Source organism: Coturnix japonica, chromosome 1 (assembly GCF_054131305.1).
Source record: "Coturnix japonica strain WE chromosome 1, WE-NBRP24, whole genome shotgun sequence".
In the NCBI taxonomy this organism is placed as follows: domain Eukaryota; kingdom Metazoa; phylum Chordata; class Aves; order Galliformes; family Phasianidae; genus Coturnix; species Coturnix japonica.
In genome coordinates this window covers 147,970,002-147,990,231 of record NC_140663.1, presented here as the reverse complement: position 1 = coordinate 147,990,231, position 20,230 = coordinate 147,970,002, and the positions used below count along the sequence as shown (strand labels likewise).

Genomic DNA, 20,230 nt, shown 5'->3' with positions numbered 1-20,230 from the left:
TCGCTGTTACTGTCATAACCCAGATACTTGCAATTGAGGTAACTAGATAACTTTAACATCAGTAACGTATCACAGAATTGTAGGGGTTGGACCTCTAGAATTCACCAAATCCAAACCATTTGCTAAAGCAGATCCCCTAGAGTAAGTTGCACAGGTAGGCATCCAGATATGTTGTTATTATCTCCAGAGATGAAGACTTCTTCCTTCTACAGACGAAGCAGGCTGTTGGCCAACACCATCGTTTCTTGGTTGAAACCCCCATCAGGGATGTGTGGAGATGCCTGGCTACACTGACCGAGAGGCCCCAGGCCTGGGATAAGCCGAGGCAGTAGACATGAGGCGCAGCACCTGAGTTCGCTAGAGCTCTCGGCGCCTTCTCCTCCGCCCTCAGACCTTCCCTTCTTCACCATGGCGGCGGCGGCTTCCAGGCAGGCGGGCTTTCTCCTTCAGGGGGAGGGAACAGGGCTGGCGCCGGTCGCGGGCATTGTTCGTCTCTGAGTGCGCCGCCTCCGCCCCTTCCCTCCGCCGGAGAGCTGGCCGGGCCGGGTGCCCGGAGAGGGCAGAGGGGTGGGGGAGACGAGCGGGCCCGATTCTCTTCTCCAAGCACCGGGATCCCCGCGGCGCCCAGCCTTGCGTTCAGCGGGTGAGCTGCGGCGGGAGGCGCCATGGCCGACAGGGCGAGAGCGGCGCTGTCGGAGTCGGGCTGGTAAGTGTTGCGGCTGGGCCGGCCGGGCCTCCCCGTCCTCATAGGCCTCAGCGGGCCCGGCGCCATGCTGCGAGGCTGGGGCCCTTCTCTTGTGGGTGCTGGGCTGCCTCGGTCACGGCTGAGAGTTGTGGGTCTGTATGGGGAGCTCAGGACGGAGATGTGGGTCTGTGAGGGGTGGTTCTTGTTTCTTTTGTTTGGTTGGTGACTCGTTTCTCGGAGCTCCCAGTTCTCTTCGGTGTGAAGCTCTCACGGTGACATTCTTCCTCCTTACAGCTTGAAGGCAGGAGCCAAACTTCTCTGCGATGGGGCTTTTCTCTCCTTCCCCACTGCCTTGGGTTTGTCAGGAAGCGATTTGTGCTCAGGATGATGGGGTAGGGTCTTTGGTGACCCTGCAGAGTGGGACCCCCACGGGCAGAGCTCCAGACAGTCCCTTACAGCTCTCCTACCCGGGGTCAGTGTGCGCCTGGGCTCGGCCCACAGTGTCTGGGCCCTGTGTGTGCTAGGCTGGGCCCATCTGTGGTGTGAGCACAGCTCTGCCTTACGGCGTGTCTAAGGGCTCAGGGCCTACTGGGATATGTCTCCCAGGGCTGTGTTTTGCTGAGATCTGCGTTGGGTAGTTGTCAGTGGGATCCCAACTTGAAACGCCAGTAGGGCTGGAGCTTTCTGGTAACTTTATTACTTTTATTTGTTTTGTACTGTTGGAACCCTTTTGGCAGGGAAGGTAAGATTGAACAAGTGGAGTTAAATTAGGTTGAATACACACTTGAGGCTTGAATCCAAATATTCAGTTAGTCCTAAGTTGGACGTTTTATCTGTTCTGGCGTTGTATTCTCCAGATGCTTAGTGCAATCTCTGCATCTTATTTGCTAGCCTGGAGGTGTTGTGTCACTGTTGACTGGAAGCCGATTTATTTCTTCATTTGTTTTACTGATCGATGTGATTCGCTTACTAGTTACCACTTTGTCTCCCTAACTACTTGCAAGTCTTTAACAAAACAAAAGCTTATTGTTTACCAAGGTACAAAACAACTTACTTTGGCTGCAATTGAGAAAAACCTTTTAAAGAGAAACATCGTTATTTCCAGTGGCGTTTTCTGGATACTTTTACTGTGACGTTAAACTTAGTGGTTTTTCTGAATTGTGTTTTCATTTATGGCTAACGTGGAAGGCATTATAACAGGCACTGAGTGCTCTGGGTAGTTTCTACAGAATTGCTTACTGATAATACTAACCAGACAGGGAAATTTATTGTCTTCAGGCCTCACTGGATGAGTGCCTCATGTTCTAAAAGTCCTGTTCTAGAGTATACAGTCCTGTGCTTCCTTGCTACTGGTGAATTGAAAGAATGAGAACTGTGCTAATTTTCATATTAGCTTTCTTAAAGGTAGTTGTTGGCTGTAATTTGACACAGCTCTGTTGATTGGGCTCCATGAAAAAGGAAGTTTCCATAAGAGTGATTTTACTTTTACTGTTTGTTTTCATACTCTCTACTATATATCCAAAGTTTTATCACACGGCTTTCGGTTATTGGGCGTCTTAAAACTTTTTTAGTTGAAAGAGTGCAATTGGTAAACTGCTTTTAGGTTTGGCAGCCCAAATATGAGGTGGCACTGGAACTCTGTTACTCCTCAGTGTTTGCCTGTATCCCCTGAGGCATATTCAGTTGAATGGCAATAAACATTTGTTATTCTTGCAGTGCTGCCAGGTGTGAGCCAAAGACAGACTGAAATATGATCTGGCGAGTAGTGGGCTGATTGCAGGGTCCTCTAGAGTTATGCCTTGACCTAGTTGCATTGGGAAGGGGGGTATGAAGGAAGAGGAAATGAATGCATATATTTCTGAGTAAAAGGAGGTGTAGGTGGGGGGGGGGAAGCTTCAGAAACATTGAGCTAATTTCATGTGCTTTTAAAAAAATAGCCTAGGTGTCCATGTGTTCAAATGCTTTGCTGTTCTTACACTTAAGATACATTTGCCCTTAGATTATTATTAGATATTAAAGTCTTTTAACAGAAGTATGACTAAGCCTTCAGTTGATACTTGTAGATTTGTAATGTGTTTCTGAGTAAACTACACTGGTGGATAATCAGTTCTGTACCAAACTGGTTGCCACTGTTGCAATCACATCATGTCACAGTGCTGCATTTTCTAGCACAGAAGTAGATCTGAGTTTACAGGGTGAATTTTCTACTCATTTATTGAAGCACCATTCTGTGTTACAAACTATTTAGGAAGCTATTCTTCTTCCAGAGTTGCAAACCTTCTGGTTTGTAATCCAATTGGATTTTAACATTACTTTCTTAGGTCTGTAAAGGGAAGTTGTTGATGCAGACACACATTTGTCTTTGTTTCCACAATTAGCTTTGATTATTTTACTGTCAGATATGAAGCGAAGTTGTTATTCAAATAAAGTAGTAACATAATGTAGTTAAAATGTTAAAATTTCTCTGTATTTTTTCAAAGAGCTGTTGTTAAAGAGTAATCCATTGTAAAATGTCCTGCAAATTTGTACTGTTTGCCTTTAGCATTTGCTTCAGTATATTCATTATATGTGTTAAGCTTCTGAAAGGTGAAGTTCCCTACATAGTAAATACAGTGGTGGTACCTAAAGAAGGCCATGTGGCTTTAATTAAAAAATATATATGTATATATATATTCTGATGATGGGTAAAGAGCCCTATACCATGTGTGCAGAGCTGTTTTCCTGAAATGAACACCTAAAAACTGTGTACTTCTAAAGCAAGCTGCAAGAACATTTCCTTGTGCACTGCTTTGGATACTGCACCTGAGAATATGGTACTGGCTCCACCTTTACTTTGCAATGGAAAATATGGTCTGACTGGGAACAAAAGTTCTGTGTTAACTTTTTTTTCTTTTTTTAATGCAGAGAGGATTGCCCTGTTGTACTGCTATGGTTCTGTTCATAAAGTTTTGAACAAATTTTCCAATATTCTCATTAAAATATAGGCCTCAGTGGAAACTAGTAATTGAATCCAGTTTTGTTAGCTGTGAAGTCAAAAAGAACTGCAGATTTGTGCCCTCCCTATGTAAACCATGAATCACAGAGTATTTCTCTGGCTTGCAACGATGTTTTTTGTTTGCTTTTGAAAGTCACACCTAGGTGGCTTTTCACAAGAGAAAAAGACAGTCCATAACTTTTTCTGTGTGCTAGATAGTTGTGGAAGTTTACAATTTATTACGTCAAAATGCATGTATGTTTTTTGAAGATAACCAATATGTTGTTTCTTGCAGTAGATTCAGCCTCTGGTCCCACTGACCTAATTTCTGGTGACTGATCTCCAATTGTGGGAAAACAAGACATCAACTGGATAACTAAAGAGATTCTTAGTATAGTGCAATGTACAAATGGGTTCCTTGTCAGACAGTACACACTATTTTTATCGCATTGTCATAAAAAGTAGTAAGTCTGTGGCAAAAAGTACACAGTCTTATAAAACTTCATATACTTTCAAAATAATTTAAACAACCTTTTGACTGGGTAAAAGATGGCACAAAGGCAAAGGGATACCCATGTTTCATAGGAGAATCATACAATGGCCTGGGTTGAAAAGGACCACAATGATCATCTAATTTCAACCCCACTGCTGTGTGTGGGATCGCCAGCTACTAGATCAGGCTGTTCAGAGCCACATCCAGCCTGGCCTTGAATGCCTCCAGGGATGGGACATCCACAACCTCTTTGGGCAACTTGTTCCAGTGCGTCACCACCTCTAACAAGTGAAAAACTTCCTTCTAATCTCTAACCTAAGCCTCCCCTCTCTCAGTTTTAGACCATTCCCCCTTGTCCTGTTGCTACCCAGCCTTGTAAACAGCCATTCTCCCTCCTGTGTATATGCTCCCTTCAAATACTGGAAGGCCACAATGAGGTCTTCCCGGAGCCTTTTCTTCTCCAAAGGCTCATCTCTGTTTTGGGTTACTTGTCACTCCTGTAATGGTGTATGCACTTTATGAATTTTGATTGGTACTATGAAAGCTCAAAGTGCCATACACAGTGAATGGCTGCATCATGCATTTTTATTGCTCATGTGTATTCCTTTCTGGCTGGTGTGACCAGTTTAAGTTTTGCTTGATCACTAACAATGGGTAGATAGAAATGGAGTTTTTTGTTGCTTTCACTCTGGAGGAGCAGAGAAGGTCCAGTGTTGTACAAAGTGTTCTGTCAGAGGTAACAAGCCCAAGAAACTTCTAAAGAAATTGCTAAGTAGTTAATAAAAAGAAAAGAAAAAAGTAAAAGGTATGTGACTAATTAATTATTGAAGGAAGTTGTTAGGAATTGTTCACAAAGAATAAAGTAATTGCTAGCTCATTAAGTATGTCAATGGCATATCTGAATTTTTAACAGTTTATGTTAGTGTAATCACCATAGCACAGCAAAGGTTTTGTAGATAGTGGTAAAGTGAATGAGAGGTGTAGAAGATTCTCAGTGCTAGGAAAATGGAGATCTTTAGTCTGGAAAGCTGAATAATAGAGGGAGAGGTGATAGAGGTCTGTAAATAATCTGCAGAGCATACAGAAATGATGAATAGAAAGCAAGACAGCTATTTTTCTTAATACAAGAATTAGGCCACCCAGTGAATTAAACCTGCTACTTGATGAAAACTAAAGTAGCTTCTCAAACAATGTGTAATTAAATTGTGGATCTGAAGTGGAACATTACATTTTGCAGCAGAAAAATATAAGCAGGCTAAAATATTAATTAGAGTAAATCAGTTAGGAACTTTGAGGTAGGGTTTAACTGCCAGCTCTAAGATGGCTGGTTGCTGGGAATGATTTGTAAAGCAGAACATATTGATAGGTGCTTCATTTGTTCCCTGAATCATCTACTTCTGGCCACCCTTGGAGAAAGGAAGATGTTTTAGACCTTGACTGGATAAGTGTAAGCACCGTTTGTGTTCTTATTTTTACATGGTAGGTAAGTAATTTTCATGCTGTAGATTTCTTGGTTGGAAGAGGGGAAGGAGTGGGAATTTTGAGGCAAATGAACATGAATTTCAGAAACAAGATGGAGAGAAGATAAAGCAAGCATGACAGTCCTGTTTGTACCTCATCTCAGATGTGATTTCCACTGTCTTTGCAACTCAGCCTCCAGGTTTTCATTTATTACTGACAGAGTTCCCTTTCACCTTCTTATGCCGAGTATCAAATCAATGTATACGTTTTTGCGGGGAACATAGCCTTTATCTGCTGGTTTCTGTGACTAATCTGAGATGAGGCTGAGGCACCAGCAGATGTCCTGGATTTATAGAATTGTTGCAGTTTAGGAGTTATTGATGTTGTCAACCCTTCACTCAATATATGAAGAAAGGAGGAAAAAAAAAGAATTAAACCTTTTCAGTGGCCTTGCTTTTCTTAGTGTAGTGTTTCCCGGGTGGATTCCCTGCCATAAATGTTCTGTAGGAACATGTAGATTTTCCATGGATTGTATCCTTTCTGAAGTCCTTGGTTTCAAGTGTATTTAATGTTGTCTCACAAGATGTTTACATAACCTTGTATCTTCCGTACATGGCTTTGCCATCATTGTGAGATGCAAATACTTTACTAGGCTGATGCCACTTACTGTATTTGGCTTGGTGAAGTAGTAGTTTCCTTCTTTCTGCCTCTTTTTACTCTCTTGCCTTATTTATCCGTGTTATCTCTGAGAAAATGACTGAAGTTTTAAAATGTTATTTAATTAGGTTGTCTATTGATGAACTAATTTATATCAATACTTGAACAGAATTAATGGATAGAACTTGTTACATAGCAGCCACTGTGGCCTGACTTATCACTTTCTTCCCACAAATCTGACTTCTAATTATAAATGGAATATACAAAAAGATGAATTTGAAAGGGGTTTGATGGAAAGACTGGGCAGGATAGAATATCGGCATGCTTAATTGTTGTTGGCAACAAACCCAAATAGACTTTCTCATGTAAGAATCCATTAATGAAAGCATGTTTAGCGTGTCAGCATTTTCATGATGATCACTATCTCTTGCAATTCAGCTGAGTCTGCGCTTTCAAGAGAGTGTAAATTTGATTAATCTGGACTAAATGTTGGGTATAAATGAGCCACGTCGTGGGGTAAAGCCTTTCACAAGGAATTTGCCTTCTGAGATGATATTCTTCCAAATCGAAGGATTCTGTGATTCTGTTCCATGATTTTGAGACCCTTGAGACTGATGGTTTTGCTCTACCCAGCATGTGTGTGCTCACACTTACCAGGTGCAGACCTCCTGAGCAGCAAGCTGCTGGGGTAGGTGGCAATCTTGGGATGAGAAGTTGTTCTTATTCATGTTAATAATAAACTGATGTTCAGTAGGTTTTCAGCTTTGCATATTTTTCTTAATTGTCACTCCTGGGTAAAATATAGCTTAATATAACAATACGTGTAGGAGTGCATAAAGATGTGAAGCTCTCCTGAAACTTAATTTAGCAGAATTATACTCAGAAACACTGGCTTTTAAATATCCTATGCAATCAATTGGTATTTTGTGGACTGCTTAATCTGTGATAGTTGTAAAAAATATGAATTAGCATAAAATCTATATTTATTGTCAAGCTTTTTGTTTTGTTCTTATTTTCAAGAGTGGCACACTTTTTTTTTTTTAACTTCTTTTGAACAAAAGGTGGATATTTACTTCCAAGAAAGCTGATTTTTATACAGCTAATGGAAAGAAGGTAAGGCTGTATAGGGGACTAACAGTATGCAAGTATTTCTGATTGTATTTAATATGATGCTTGTGTTGTCAGAATTTATGAGGACTGGGCAGCTCTAGGACTAACACAGAACTTTTGATGGAGCAGCTTAGCACTCATTTGGGGGAAAAAAATAATAAAATAAAGGCGATACTGGCTTAAGTGGTCTTTGTAACTCAAAAAAAGTAGTTGAAGCTTGTCATGCATTCTTCCATTGGTACAAAGTTGAGCATTTCACTTTGAGAAATGTAGCATATGTATTAGAAATGGGAGTAATGGCATTAAGTGACAGCATGAGAAGACTTATTCCAAGTTAGGAAGCTGACTGCTGAACCTGCATCTTTGACAGAGGGCACTGTCTGGGGAGTATGGTCAAGATCAGCTTTTTCTTTCCTGTCGTTTGCCTTGCGTAGTGCTCTGGGGTAGTTATGAGCTTCTTGTGTAGTGACATGTCTGGGTAAAAAAAGCTATTGAGGAAAGCCAGAAGAGAAAAGGCTTTGTCTGTTCAGACAGTTTCAAGATATTCTCAGAGCAGTGGCAGCTGAGTCTTTGGCACGAACTCATCCTCATGTGCTGTTTAATGCTTCAGGGTAGCAGCCAACATTTTCCTGAGGAAATAAGAGTGAGAAACAGTATTTGCAGCCGTATCTCAGAAAAATAGGACAAAACAAAAAACAAACAAACAAACAAAAAACCCCAAAACAACTCACCAACAACAAATAAAGTAAAATAATGGATTTCAGTTGATGAAGAAAGACAGTGCTCTCTACACTGTGTCATTCGTAGCCAAATTGCTGTGGCCTGCTACAAGTTGTGGAGTGTCAGATCTTCTCAAGGAGCAGAGCGTGCAAGATTTCTTGTCCAGCACGTTCTGATTGCAGGGGCTGTTCCTTGCATCCACTGTACAGCAGGACTGCCACTTGCTAAAAGATTATCTTATCATACTGAGGTTTGGAGTTAGTGAGCTTATCTGAGACACGTCTCTGAGTGTTACTTGGTGAAATCTCTAGATTTAATGTGAAGATTTTGTCTTGACATTTTTGCATCACCTCTATTACTTCCAGGTAACTGTGTGTGTACTTAATGCTAAGTCTCTCCTCAATTAAGTAGTTGTATTGACTCATGTTAACGTTTTTAGAATCTGTGGAAATTTTACTTTGTTATATTATTTTACTGTTTTAAAATTCAATTTGTAGTTATCTCAACTTGTAAACCATTTAATGGATATAAATCAGGATACGTCTTTAAAACGCTGGCTGGAAATATGTACTGACTAAGAATCCCCAAGGGCCTTAACAATGTTATTTTCCACACTTTATGAAAGTATAAAATCACTTATTTAACTCTGATGGCAGTACACCACATGGGGAATTCAGCAGCTATATTATCATCTTATGTATTACTGCTTCATAGAAAAATAGAAATTGAAACACCATTTATTATGGAAGCATGTTGATACTTCTTTCTTTCAGTTGATGCTAAAATAATTGCTGTTAGAGTCATTGTACAGTGGGTGTGGGGAAGGCTTTCAAGGCATCAGGATAGTGTTTACTGTCAGGTTCCAAGAACATTCCTTTTTATTTGTTACATTGTGATCCTGTACCTAAAAACAAGGCGGAGGTGTCAAACTCTTAATTACTTTTTAGAATGGTAATACTAATGAAGCGTGTCATTTTTCAGCTTCTTAGAACACTTTCTGTTTTATAAATGAAAGTACTTGAAATTGCATTGGTTTTCCTTTAGCTGTTATTTGGAGGAGAGAGAGGAAAAAGACATTGAAGAAAGTGAAGAGAAAGTGGGTGGTTTCTGAGGGTCTGGTTCTGGCTTTGTGCAGAATACCGATTTCTGAATGAGGCATATTTTGTGTTGAAGTGATGAGCTGCTGAGAGGATGCTTATGTAAAAAATATGATCCATCAAACTACTTCTCCTTGAAAACAGAATGTATAATGAACACAGCCATGATTCTTGGCTTCAAAAACTTGTTCAGTGGTTTGGTTTTTAATTCAGATGTAATGTACGTATCATATACAGATAGAAATCTGTGTAATACATCATTACTGATAGACTTGAGATTTGCATTTCAGCTAGTCTAAGAAACAGCTTGAAACTCTGCCTTGAGACAAGCACTTCTCAAATTCCTTTTTTTTTTTTTTTTTCATTTAAGTGCTCTCTACAGTGTTTTTCCTATTTTTTTGGTACAAAATATTTTTTTCCTAACTGTAAATTAGAGTACATGAAGGAAGTAGACACACTAAAGTATGTAGTCAGTATTTTACGTGATATTCAAGAACTAAACCAGTTTGAGCTTGTTTAACAGTTAAGCATTCTTGAATAAGGAACATACGATGATTTCAAAGCAGTTGTGTCATTAAATAAAGTCAGGTATGTAAAATCTTTATTTATATTTTTAATGGCTCATAAAGTCTCTTGCTGTCAAATTGGCCCTAAAACATTTGTTGAACATTCTTCATGGTTTGCTGTTGAAGGTTTAAATAAACTGGAGAAAATCCTTGTGGGATGAGGAAATGGGAACTGGAGTGGTTTTTATGTTTGAGGTGCTCAGGGTTTGTTAATCCACTAAGTTTTCAATTTTTATCAGACATTTATTACAGAAATTCATTGCTGAGGCTTATTATGATTTTGGATTCTTCTAAGGGCAAAAAAAACAACCAACCAACCAAACAAACGAAAAAAACCCAAACAAACAAACAAGAAAAAACCCTCAAATCTCTATTGCATACTTTTTGAGGTGGAAAAAATATTATCTTGGAATATGCTGTTAGGTTTTACTGGCATATCACATCCTCCAAGTTTGGCAGTGGGAGAAGAAAGTAAGAAGAAAGTTCTTACCTGTTGCTTCATGACTCACTGTCTTTTCTGTTTTCTTAGGTTACATTTTGATTCTTAACCTGACTGTTGCCATATGGTGAAAACATGAATAAATGGAAAAAGTGTAACTCATCTAGAATAGTAATAGCTGGTCTGTCCTACTCAAGAAACTCATCTAGAATAGTAATAGCTGGTCTGTCCTACTCAAGAAACTTTATGTTGCTCTCCTGTTGTGTAACTGGTGGCTGGCAGTTTAGATTTATTTCTTTTAATGTTTCAATGTGAAATATATATCCTGCTAAAAGTGGGACTGTTAATTCAAGCCAAATTTAAGATCTTGAATACTTGTCTTTTACCTGTTATTTCTAAGGATGTTTAAATTGTACAAAAGTGAGCATTGTTTCTTTTCTTCCTTGTATTTATGAGTAGCAGTGACATGCAATGCAATTTTCTTTTGTGAAAACTAGGCTTTTAAGTATTAACTTTGGACAAGTGTTTGCTCTAGTTTAAAAAAAAATATATCTCCTATAAAAAAATATCTCCTATAGCTACAAACTTTTTAGGTACAAAAAATGCTACTGGTGAGGAACAGTATGTGTCTATATATTTGTTCAAACTGAAATTACAAGTATTTTGTTTCAGCTATAATTTAGCTGATCTTTTACAGACCTGTATTTGTAAGTGGTTAAATTAGACTGCTCCATAGCTCATGCTGCTAAGTGAACATAATAGTGTTCTTTCGGTTCTGGAGTTAATTGTCTACAGTGGTTTATATTTGTTCTTTCAGACATTGCTTGTAAGGCTACAATTCATAATCTACCGGTACTCTTTAAGCTTTTCAAATAGTTGATTGGAAACAGTCAGGTTTTGTGTGTGTTCTTTTACAGTGCTCAGGTATACACATCTATATGTATCTTGAGTGATTTTTGTCACAAATGTGTTATAAATTTAGTTTTGAAAGTCTGTAGAAGTGCCTACTTATAGCATGAAATAGAACAGAAGGAAACCTGTCACTGCTGCATGATTAAAAATGGAGTTGCATGCAAGAACACTTGAAATCTTGAGTTAAAATTATGTTAGTTGTAATAGATTAATATTTGGAGCAAAGATGACTACTGAAGTAGGAAAAAATATTTTCTACTTTGCAGTTTCAGTCGTAACACGTGCTTCTTGAGAGTACTCACCTTTCATCCTTTTCTTTGCAGCAGATATCACAATAGTAATAATAATAATATCATAAAATAATATAATAAAAAATATATATTTTTGTCAGTTGTGGTGTTTAGTAGGGACTGATGTGATCAGGGTGTCCTCAAAAGTCAGAGGATTTGTTAGTGCGTTAGAACCAGTTTTGTAAGAACAGTACCCACTAACAGCAGCGGCTGTTCTTGAGGACTCTGAGTTGGTGATCAAATTCTGTTTCTTGAATATTTCAAATAGAACTGAAGGCTTTCGCTCAGCAACTTGCCTTGTGAGTCAGCAGGCACTGGGGACGCTAAGCTTCTATTATTTCTGAAATTAATATGAAGTGTCTTGACACAGAAGTAGTCCAGGTCTTTGACAATGATATGGAAGACATGCTTTAATAACAAAATACCAATTAATAATGTTTCCAAGTTTCATTTTGTGGTTTTACGGTTCAGTGCTGTTTTTGTGTGGTAATAAAGTGAGATTTTTACTGCTTGAATTGAGAAATGTTAATTGTTTCCTTCATGAGTACAGTTGATAAGCTAAATTAGGTGATTAAAAATGATTAAAATTATATTTGAACTCCTAAAAATATAGCCTTTTCTTACTCATGTACATGAATATTATAAGTTACTTATTCCAGTCTCAGTAAACAAACTGTTAAGTGTCATTACTGGGAAAAATACACAAGATGTTGCTTGGAGAAGGTATTTTGTGGAGTTAGTTCTTAATAAAGATGCCAAGCTTTACCTTTTTTTGAGATACTCAAATTATTAAGCAACAACAACAACAAAAAACAACAAAAAAGAAAACTGAAAGAAACCTATTAAACAACTTGGCTTGGAAGAAGTTTCTGGATAGGTCCCATCCGGTACTCAAGGCAAACTAACTCCCAAGCCTTCTTCATTCAAGCTTTTCATATTAGCATGGTGTCCTGCTCCTTTGCTTAGCCATTCTGTGAAGAATGTTCTTTTTCTCTCTTACAACCAGTAGGAATTTCACTTGTTTATGTCGCTCTTGCATTTTGTTATTTCGTTTTATGTGTTGTCTCTTTAAACCATTTCAGGTAGTGGGAAGGAAAAAGAAGATTTTTCTTTGGCCTTTTCTTCTCCCGACTGTACAAACCCATCAAACTCTCAGTTTCTCTTCTTATGACTTTTGGTCCAGGTGCCCTGTACTGTCTTCAGGTTGTGGGTCTTCTCTTATGGTGGAGAACCCTGAAACTGGGAGCAAGATTTTTAAGTGGCTTTGTGCTGGGAGGAGGGGAAACTGTAGTGTCTCCTGATATCCTGACTACTATCATAGTATCATAGTCTCATAGTCTCGTGCGGGTTGGAAGAGACCTTAGAGATCATCGAGTCCAACCCCCCAGGATTCGAGCCTCCTGTGTAGCAGAGCAGCACTTCTACCACTTGTGCCACAGGGGGGATACGAACCCAGGGCCTCCGGTGTTGCAATGCGGCATTCCTACCACTTGCGCCATTGGGGCACACACAATGTTACACACACAACTATCTTACTAATGCGCCTGATTATGTTGTTTGTATGGAAACACTGATAAGTGTTTGAATTGATGGATGCACATCTTTTCCTTTGCTTAGTTTTTAAGCAGTGTCGCCTTAGTTAATGATTTTGTACTTTTCTTTGCTGTGTTCTTCCAAGTTTTTGTCCCAGTGTTCTATCTCTGATCGTGTCCAATAAGTGATGCCTGTGTAGAAGCCTGAGAGTATGACAGATATACAGAGAGAATTCCTCACAATGATTTCCCAGCTTTTTACTACTGGGGGGTTGAGGAATTTCCTTGTAGGAACATTTCCTTTCTCTTAAGTAGATTCTGATATGTGAGTCTGTGCAGTTTTGTTTTTTTGAACCCATGTAAAATTTTAATAGCCACAGAATATTGAAGAATAACTTCATCTGTTGTATTAACAACTGTATTTCTAAGTTTGCTGAATTTCCCACTTGCTAGTTTTGAGACAGCGAATAACTGATCTCTTTAACATTGCTTGTGACCGTACAGTTATGCTAAGCCCCTTTCCCTATCTTTTTCACAGTAAAGAATCCTATTCTTTGTAGTAAATCTTCAAAAGAAAGATGATCAGTATGTTTGACCTGCTTTGTATCTGTTGAATAAAGAAAGGTAGGTGGAAAACAAAAAATCCTGAAAGGAGGGAGAATTTTAGAAAATAAGTGATCTGAAGAAGTCAAAGAGAAAGAAGAAAATTCTGACAGGTACATTGCAGATGTGTATAATGGCATTATAGTCAGAAGTACTGAAAATGAAAATATGTGAAAACATGACACAGTGCAGAAGTGGTGTTTTTCCTTTTTTTCCCTTTCCCCCAAGAAAGTTAATTTACAGTTTACTAAACTTGATAAATTACGTCCAAGTATTGGAGTTGCTTGTGTGTGGCCTTTGAGAGTGTGGTTCCTTTTAGCCCTCAGGTATTTGAGTCTGGATAGAAGTGTGGGTGTAACAGTGTGGGCAGTCATCTGCAGTTAGAAGCAGGGCATAGCTTATAGAGGCTTTTGTGAGACTTAGTGACTGGATACGGGTATGTTCGTAGGTCATTAAACACACAGAGTGGAAGATGGACCTTTGTCATACTACTGTTGCCTGTTAAGACCACATACCTGTTCTGTTGCCTAGAAGCTGAGAAGTGGGATTAGTTGTTTTTTCTCAGATAAGGTTCTTGAGATGCCCAGTCTCAGTTCTTGCATGTCTGTCCACATCTGTCAGAGTCCTGTCTCATCTTACGCTGTATTTTATATATTTCTGCAGAGTACAGATGGATATTTTGCTGTCTACTGCTCTAGTTTTGAGTCAGAACATCATGTGCTTACTTGACTTTCTAAAGACATTAATGTAAACTTTCTCTTCTCACCCCGATGACTAACTACTACGGCGCCCTTAGTGCTCTCCAGTACCTGTGTGCTATCATCTCTTCTATTCCTTGTTGCCTTTTCTACCCTATAATGTTTGTCTTCCTGTATCACTCTCTGATCTGCGTCACCACATGTTATGGCTGATTTGTAGCTAAGCAGGTTCTTCATTTTACTAGTTCATTGCTGATAATCAAGTAGCCAAGAGCCATGTTTTATCTCCCTTTTCTGCAGTGTAACTGCTAGTTTGTGTGTCTTGCTTCTATCTAGCACCCAATTTCTGTGAATTCTGAGGAAACTTGGTGTCTTTAGGACCTTTGTTTCTCCATCAAATTTAGCTGAAATTTACTGGTCTGATTGGGATTTGTTAATGTGTCATGACTGCTGGAAACACTGTATCAGTATATAACCACTGTTTTCCGTAGTAAATTGATTTAACTGCATTTTAAAACTTTTCAGCTTGTTCACTCAAGGAAACCAGGCTTCATGTGAAAAGTTTTGTCTGAGGAGGTTTTTGTTTGTTTGTTTGTTTTTTGTTTGATTTTTTTCCCCCAAGGCACTGAATACAAAAGCATGGTGGAGAAATATGGCTAAAGTATTTGTTTCTTCCTCACACTCATTAGGTCAGCGCAATGCTTTTCTCAACCTGTTCTCAGAATAGGTGAAATGGATACCAGCTCAGAGCTCAGGCCCTTGGGATTTCAACTATGTATTCTGCCTCCTGTGGGAGAGTGTTCTAGAAGTAGTCCTATTTCTTTGATGAAATTCCACTTCTTGAAAGTAAGCAAACTTCTTTACTTCCTTGAGTTTTTCCTCAGCATCTCAAGTTAGCAAGTCTGTCTTTTTTCTTTTTTCTTTTTTTTTTTTTTTTCCCCTTTGTCTCTGTGTAGTTTTTAACACTTGAACAGCTCAACAGAAAAAAACATCAAAGACTCACATATGTAGCAGTGAAGCAGTGGAAGAGTGTTCATGCTGGGAATCCGAAAGAAGAAGTTAGGAACTTAAATATTCTCTTTATCCTTCTCCATTAGATTTTCTTGCTAGTACTCCTCTCTTTTGTGACAGAGATCAAGGGCAGGTGTACGCTATGGTGTTTAGCTTTTAACACTTTGGATGGAAATAGATTGGAATTTAACTGTCTGTAAAACTTATAGGAAAAGCAGAATCTGAAGTAGGTGATGGTAGGATTCAAAAGAAAGAATTGCAAGTTTCATTTAATGTGCAGTGCACTGAAAAAATAACAGGAACATGGGTTCCCTGACACCACGTTTTCACATTTGCAGGTTTATTAATTCCTATTGAACAGTTCTAAAGCAAAACAAAACAGAAACAAACAAACAAAAAATGGTAAAAAGGAAACTAGGAGAGAAAAAAACATCTAATAACAAAAGAGGCAAGAAGTTATCTGACCAAATGACTATTTACCTGCTTATTACAATAAATACTTAGTTTTTCTACATTCTTTTTTGGATATACTTTCTGAATTCTGTTAAAAATAACACTAGACTTCAGAAGACAACCAAATGGCCTTTGTTGAAATGATACCAGGAAAAAGTAGAGAAAAATGTACTTATTTTGCTAGCTTCTTGCTTTGCTTTTCATACTTGTGTGTCACATTTGTGTGCCAAAGCTTGCAGTGTTCTCTTGGAAGGGGCCTGTAAGGATCACCAACTCCATCTCCTGGCTCTACACGGGACCACACAAAATTCAGACCCTCAGGGCATTCTCCAAGCGCTTCTCAAATGCCATCAGGCTCAGCTCTGTGACCACTGCCCTGGGGAGCCTGTTCCACTGTCTTCTCTGGGGAAGAATCTTTTCCCGATTCCCATCCTGATGCAGCTCCATGCTGTTGCCTGGAGTTCTGTCACTGTCACTAGAGAGTGGAGCTCAGCACTGCCCCTCCACTCCCCTCCTCATGAGGAGCTGTAGCTGCCATGAGGTCTTCCCTCAGTCTCCTCTTCTCTGGGTTGAACTAACCAAGGAATTTCAGCCAGCTCCTCATTTCTCTGAACCCTTCACTATCTTCATAACTGTCCTTTGAATGCTCTCTAATAGTAAGGTTTATGCTGTTTGTGGAAAAGCAATATGGTGTTTAGTTCAGCAAAGAGTCAGTAAAAAGGGACAGAGCCAGTTTGAGTTCAGTGCTCTGTGTGATGTGGCTATTTGAGCAGTCTTAAGGACCCGAAAGCTATATTTTTGGTTGTCAAGCCATTAACTTCTAACTTCTTAGGGGTAAATAGCGTAACGACCTTGCTAAGTGCTGGAAGCACTTTCAGACAGTTATCTATAACATCAAAGAGATGGGGACAGTCCTGTTAGTGGAGAAGGATGTGGAAATGCTCTCATGAGGAACATAGTCTTTTATTTGTGAGGTGAGTTAGGATAAATCCTCAAAAAACAAACAAAGAACCTGTAATGACAAATCATTAAGTATAAAGAGTAAGCGCAGTCTGTATACTGCTAGATAGAATCTCTTACTGTGCTATTTGGGTAGGCATTTACAGCTTATTAGTGAAATTCAAAGAGTCTAAGAGGGAAGTGTCTTACATTTAATTTTTCAGTTTGTTACATTTAAGGGAAATAAGGATATTTTCCTGTGTTTGATGTGAACTCTAGCATATAGAAAATATTTTTGAACCTTTAAGGTCCTGAGGAGGTTTAATGGCATGTGATATTAGGAATTTCACAAAATACATGTTGCCTAAACAAAAAAAGACAAGCCTGATGAGATGCCAAGTTGCGTTCTCTGAATTTTCTTAGGAAAGTACTCTTTATGTGCCCCTCACGGTTACTTAGGCTTTCACATTCTCCTTAATTGTGAACAGAGAATGAGAGAAAAGTGTAGATCAATACCAAAGGCTTAGTGAGAGAAAGGGTAGCAATTCTGTGTAGGGAGGGGTACAAGCAGGGCTTAAGGAGAACTGGAGTCTGAATTTCCAGATGTGTGGTGCTTGTAATTATTGCGCATCCAGTTTGTTATTAAAAAGTCATAGGAGAATACTGTGTCCTCAGAGAAGAAGCCATGCAGTTATTTGAAGCAGGACATTCAAATCTCATGTTTCTTTTAGACACTTCTGGCCAAAATCTAGCTGTGTTTAATTTTGTATTGTAAAAGGAAGGTAATGCCATCTCACCTTACAGAAGCGCTTGAAGGCGGGTTTAATTATTTCATATTTCACTCAGATTCTCTGGATCCCTAATAGTAACAATAATAATAATAATAAAATCTTAGGGGGAACATAATTTTGTATTTATTGTGGAGTACAAATAGCAGCTGTTGAAAATATGAGTGCATATTATGGTTTTGCTTTTGCCTGGAGTGAAATGAGTGTGTGTGAGATCCTGAGAAAATGGTGCTATGTCATGAAAGACTAAACCATAAATTCATAGGGGAAATGACTTCAAATTTGACCTTAATGTTTTTATTTTCTCCTTCTTCTGGTATAGTCTTTGAAGCCTTAGTGCACTTTTAATACACTTTTTATGTAGTAATGGTTTTGAAAGCAACTTGAAGATTTTTCAGTACATCCCCAATGGTAAGTTATTAAGAACCTCATTTTTCTGTTCCTGAATTTTCTTTCTAAGTGTAAGAGTACTGTTACAAGGTTGATTTGAGGAAAGCATAGGAGGCTTTGCGTTATTGCTGTTGTTAGCTGGCTGCATACCATTTGCTGCAGATTTGGGTTAAGCAAAATAGAAATTCATGTCTGCATCTCTTCAGTGAAAAAAATAGTAGCATTTTTTGCTGAAAACAAACACCTACATTAGTAGGAGTCTAGAGGCATTACAATTACGTTCATTAATCAGTTGTTATAGATTTATTTCTGTAATAGTTTTTTGTTGCAAGGCAGTCATTCAGTGAAGTCTCATCTGTTTGTAGGGCTTTTATGTTGTTGTTTTTGGCAGGGTGGGTTGGGGGGAGGTTTGTGTATTTCTTTTATTAGGATTGCTTTGGAAGCAGCACAGGAGCAGAAAAAATAAAATCTCATATAGGAGAATAAGGTTTGGAGATACAGGAAATAAACAGGATAATTACTTGTACAAATAATATTTTGAAGTTCCTTGTGGTTTTTTTTTTTTTCAGAGTAACAGTGTAAAATATATGTATGCTTCTCCACAGTTAACAGAAAAAAGATATACTACAACTGTTCATTTCTTACAGATAAAGCACATTACCCCAAACTATAAACCCATCAATACGCAATTAAAATTATGAAAAAATATCACCTAATTGATTGGTCCTTGAACATAAAGTTCAATAATGACTTTAAGTTTTTGGTTGTTTCAAAGTGGCAGGTGAGACATTTTGTGATATTTGATATTATACATTTTCAGTAGCAAGAAACGGGAAATATAAACCCTAACAATAAGCGATAGACAATCAGGAATGTGTGTTCTGTTTGTAGTAGCTACACAGAGAGATTGTTATTTACTTTTAGACTATATTTGTTGTAACTGGAATTGTCTGGATAAATACATATCATCCTTATGTGGCAACAAGTTCAGTCACTGAAGTGCAGGATAGTGAAGTTATTCATTACCTTCTTGGATTTGCCTTCTACAAGTCTGAGAGGCAGCACTTTCCATCATTTGAGAAAAGAATAATGAAGAAAAACACAGGCCCTTCTTAAAAGGAGGAATGTATCTTTGATACTTAGAAGACTAGGGGGTATTTCTAGGATTACCTAGTTCTATATGAACTCTTAAAGCTGTTATTTCTGGGCAAAGAATTCCTCTTTCCTAATGCTATGATTTTGCCAATTTTGTGGTCTGTATCTTATTTTCTGACAACCGAAAGAGCGGGCCTCTTGCACTTGCTTTCAGATATTGGGTAAATCTTACTTTGGCCTTCAAAAGGCGTATCTCTTGTATAGATGCCTGTTGTAAAGAATGTGTAGTTAGGAGTTATGCTCCAACAGCAAATATGAAGTTTAATTCTCCATCCAAATTCAGTTGTCTAAAAATGTGGTGCCCGTATTGAGCTAGTTGCTCTTAAGTCTCCGTTAAATTTACAGAAATAATTACCTCCACAGGGCCATTCATCTCTGTGTAAACTAGGTGTCCAAGATAAGAAAGATAAATTGCTGTGGTGACTGCAGACAGAGCAGTGAGCAACTTGTTCGGATTCAAATAGCTGGCGCGGCCCCAGCAGCTGAGGTCACTGGATCACATCAGAATTGTACACGTGGTGCTAATATGGCTGCAGACTGCTGCTTTTTGTTTCTAGTTGTGGATATATACAATTTTTTTCAAAACTCAAGTCAGCCCTTACTGTGTTCTGTGGAGGCTCTGGAGTTTTGGATGAGTTACTGCTGTTTGATTCACCTGCCTGGTTCTGAAGGCCCAGTTCAGGGGGCCGGTGGTGATTCATGATGTGTTCTTTTTCACCTGATCTGTTTTTAAGGGAGTACTTGTTTTCTGATTTGTTTAGACTGTAGCTAAGATGGATGTATAATACGGTTCAGTGATTTTACTAATTTATTTTTTGATCTCAGTAGATGTGAATTGTTTTTTGATTTTTAATTGTGATTTTAATCATAGCAGCACGTTTAATCGCTATATATAATAAATTCTTTTTTTCTTCTGCCATCCATTGAGGATCCAATGATGATGTGGAAGAAAACGTGTTTTTTGCATGCATGATCTTTGCAATATTTCTGTATGTGAGCTGTAATAACGATGTTGCTTTAGGTGTGGACTAGAAGGATTACACATTTACTCATTAAAAAAAAAACCCACAAAACACAAACATATTCTGCTTCTGCATGTTTCCCTCTTCAAATTCAGTTTCTCCTTCAGCACTGTTGTGAGAGAAAGTTTTCTACCACTCTTCTATAGATGTCAGTTGTGACAGAAGCTCTGCTTTTCATCTGTAACCTCACTGGGCAACATGCCCATGTGGGACAAGTGCCAAGTCCTGCAGGCTC

The 20,230-nt window shown here is 38.6% G+C and overlaps 1 protein-coding gene across 2 annotated transcripts in view; it reads left to right on the top strand.

Moving 5' to 3' along the window:
• Nucleotides 1-535: 535 nt before the first annotated feature.
• TDRD3 (tudor domain containing 3) overlaps nucleotides 536-20,230 on the top strand; it is an 83,006-nt gene continuing 63,311 nt past the window's right edge. For both annotated transcript variants that reach the window (XM_015851686.2, XM_015851685.2), the window contains exon 1: nucleotides 536-706. Coding sequence is in view for 1 of the 2 variants with exons in the window: in XM_015851685.2 (XP_015707171.2) it covers nucleotides 666-706 (41 nt within the window). In the remaining variant the exon portion in view is untranslated. The remainder of the gene's footprint in view (nucleotides 707-20,230) is intronic.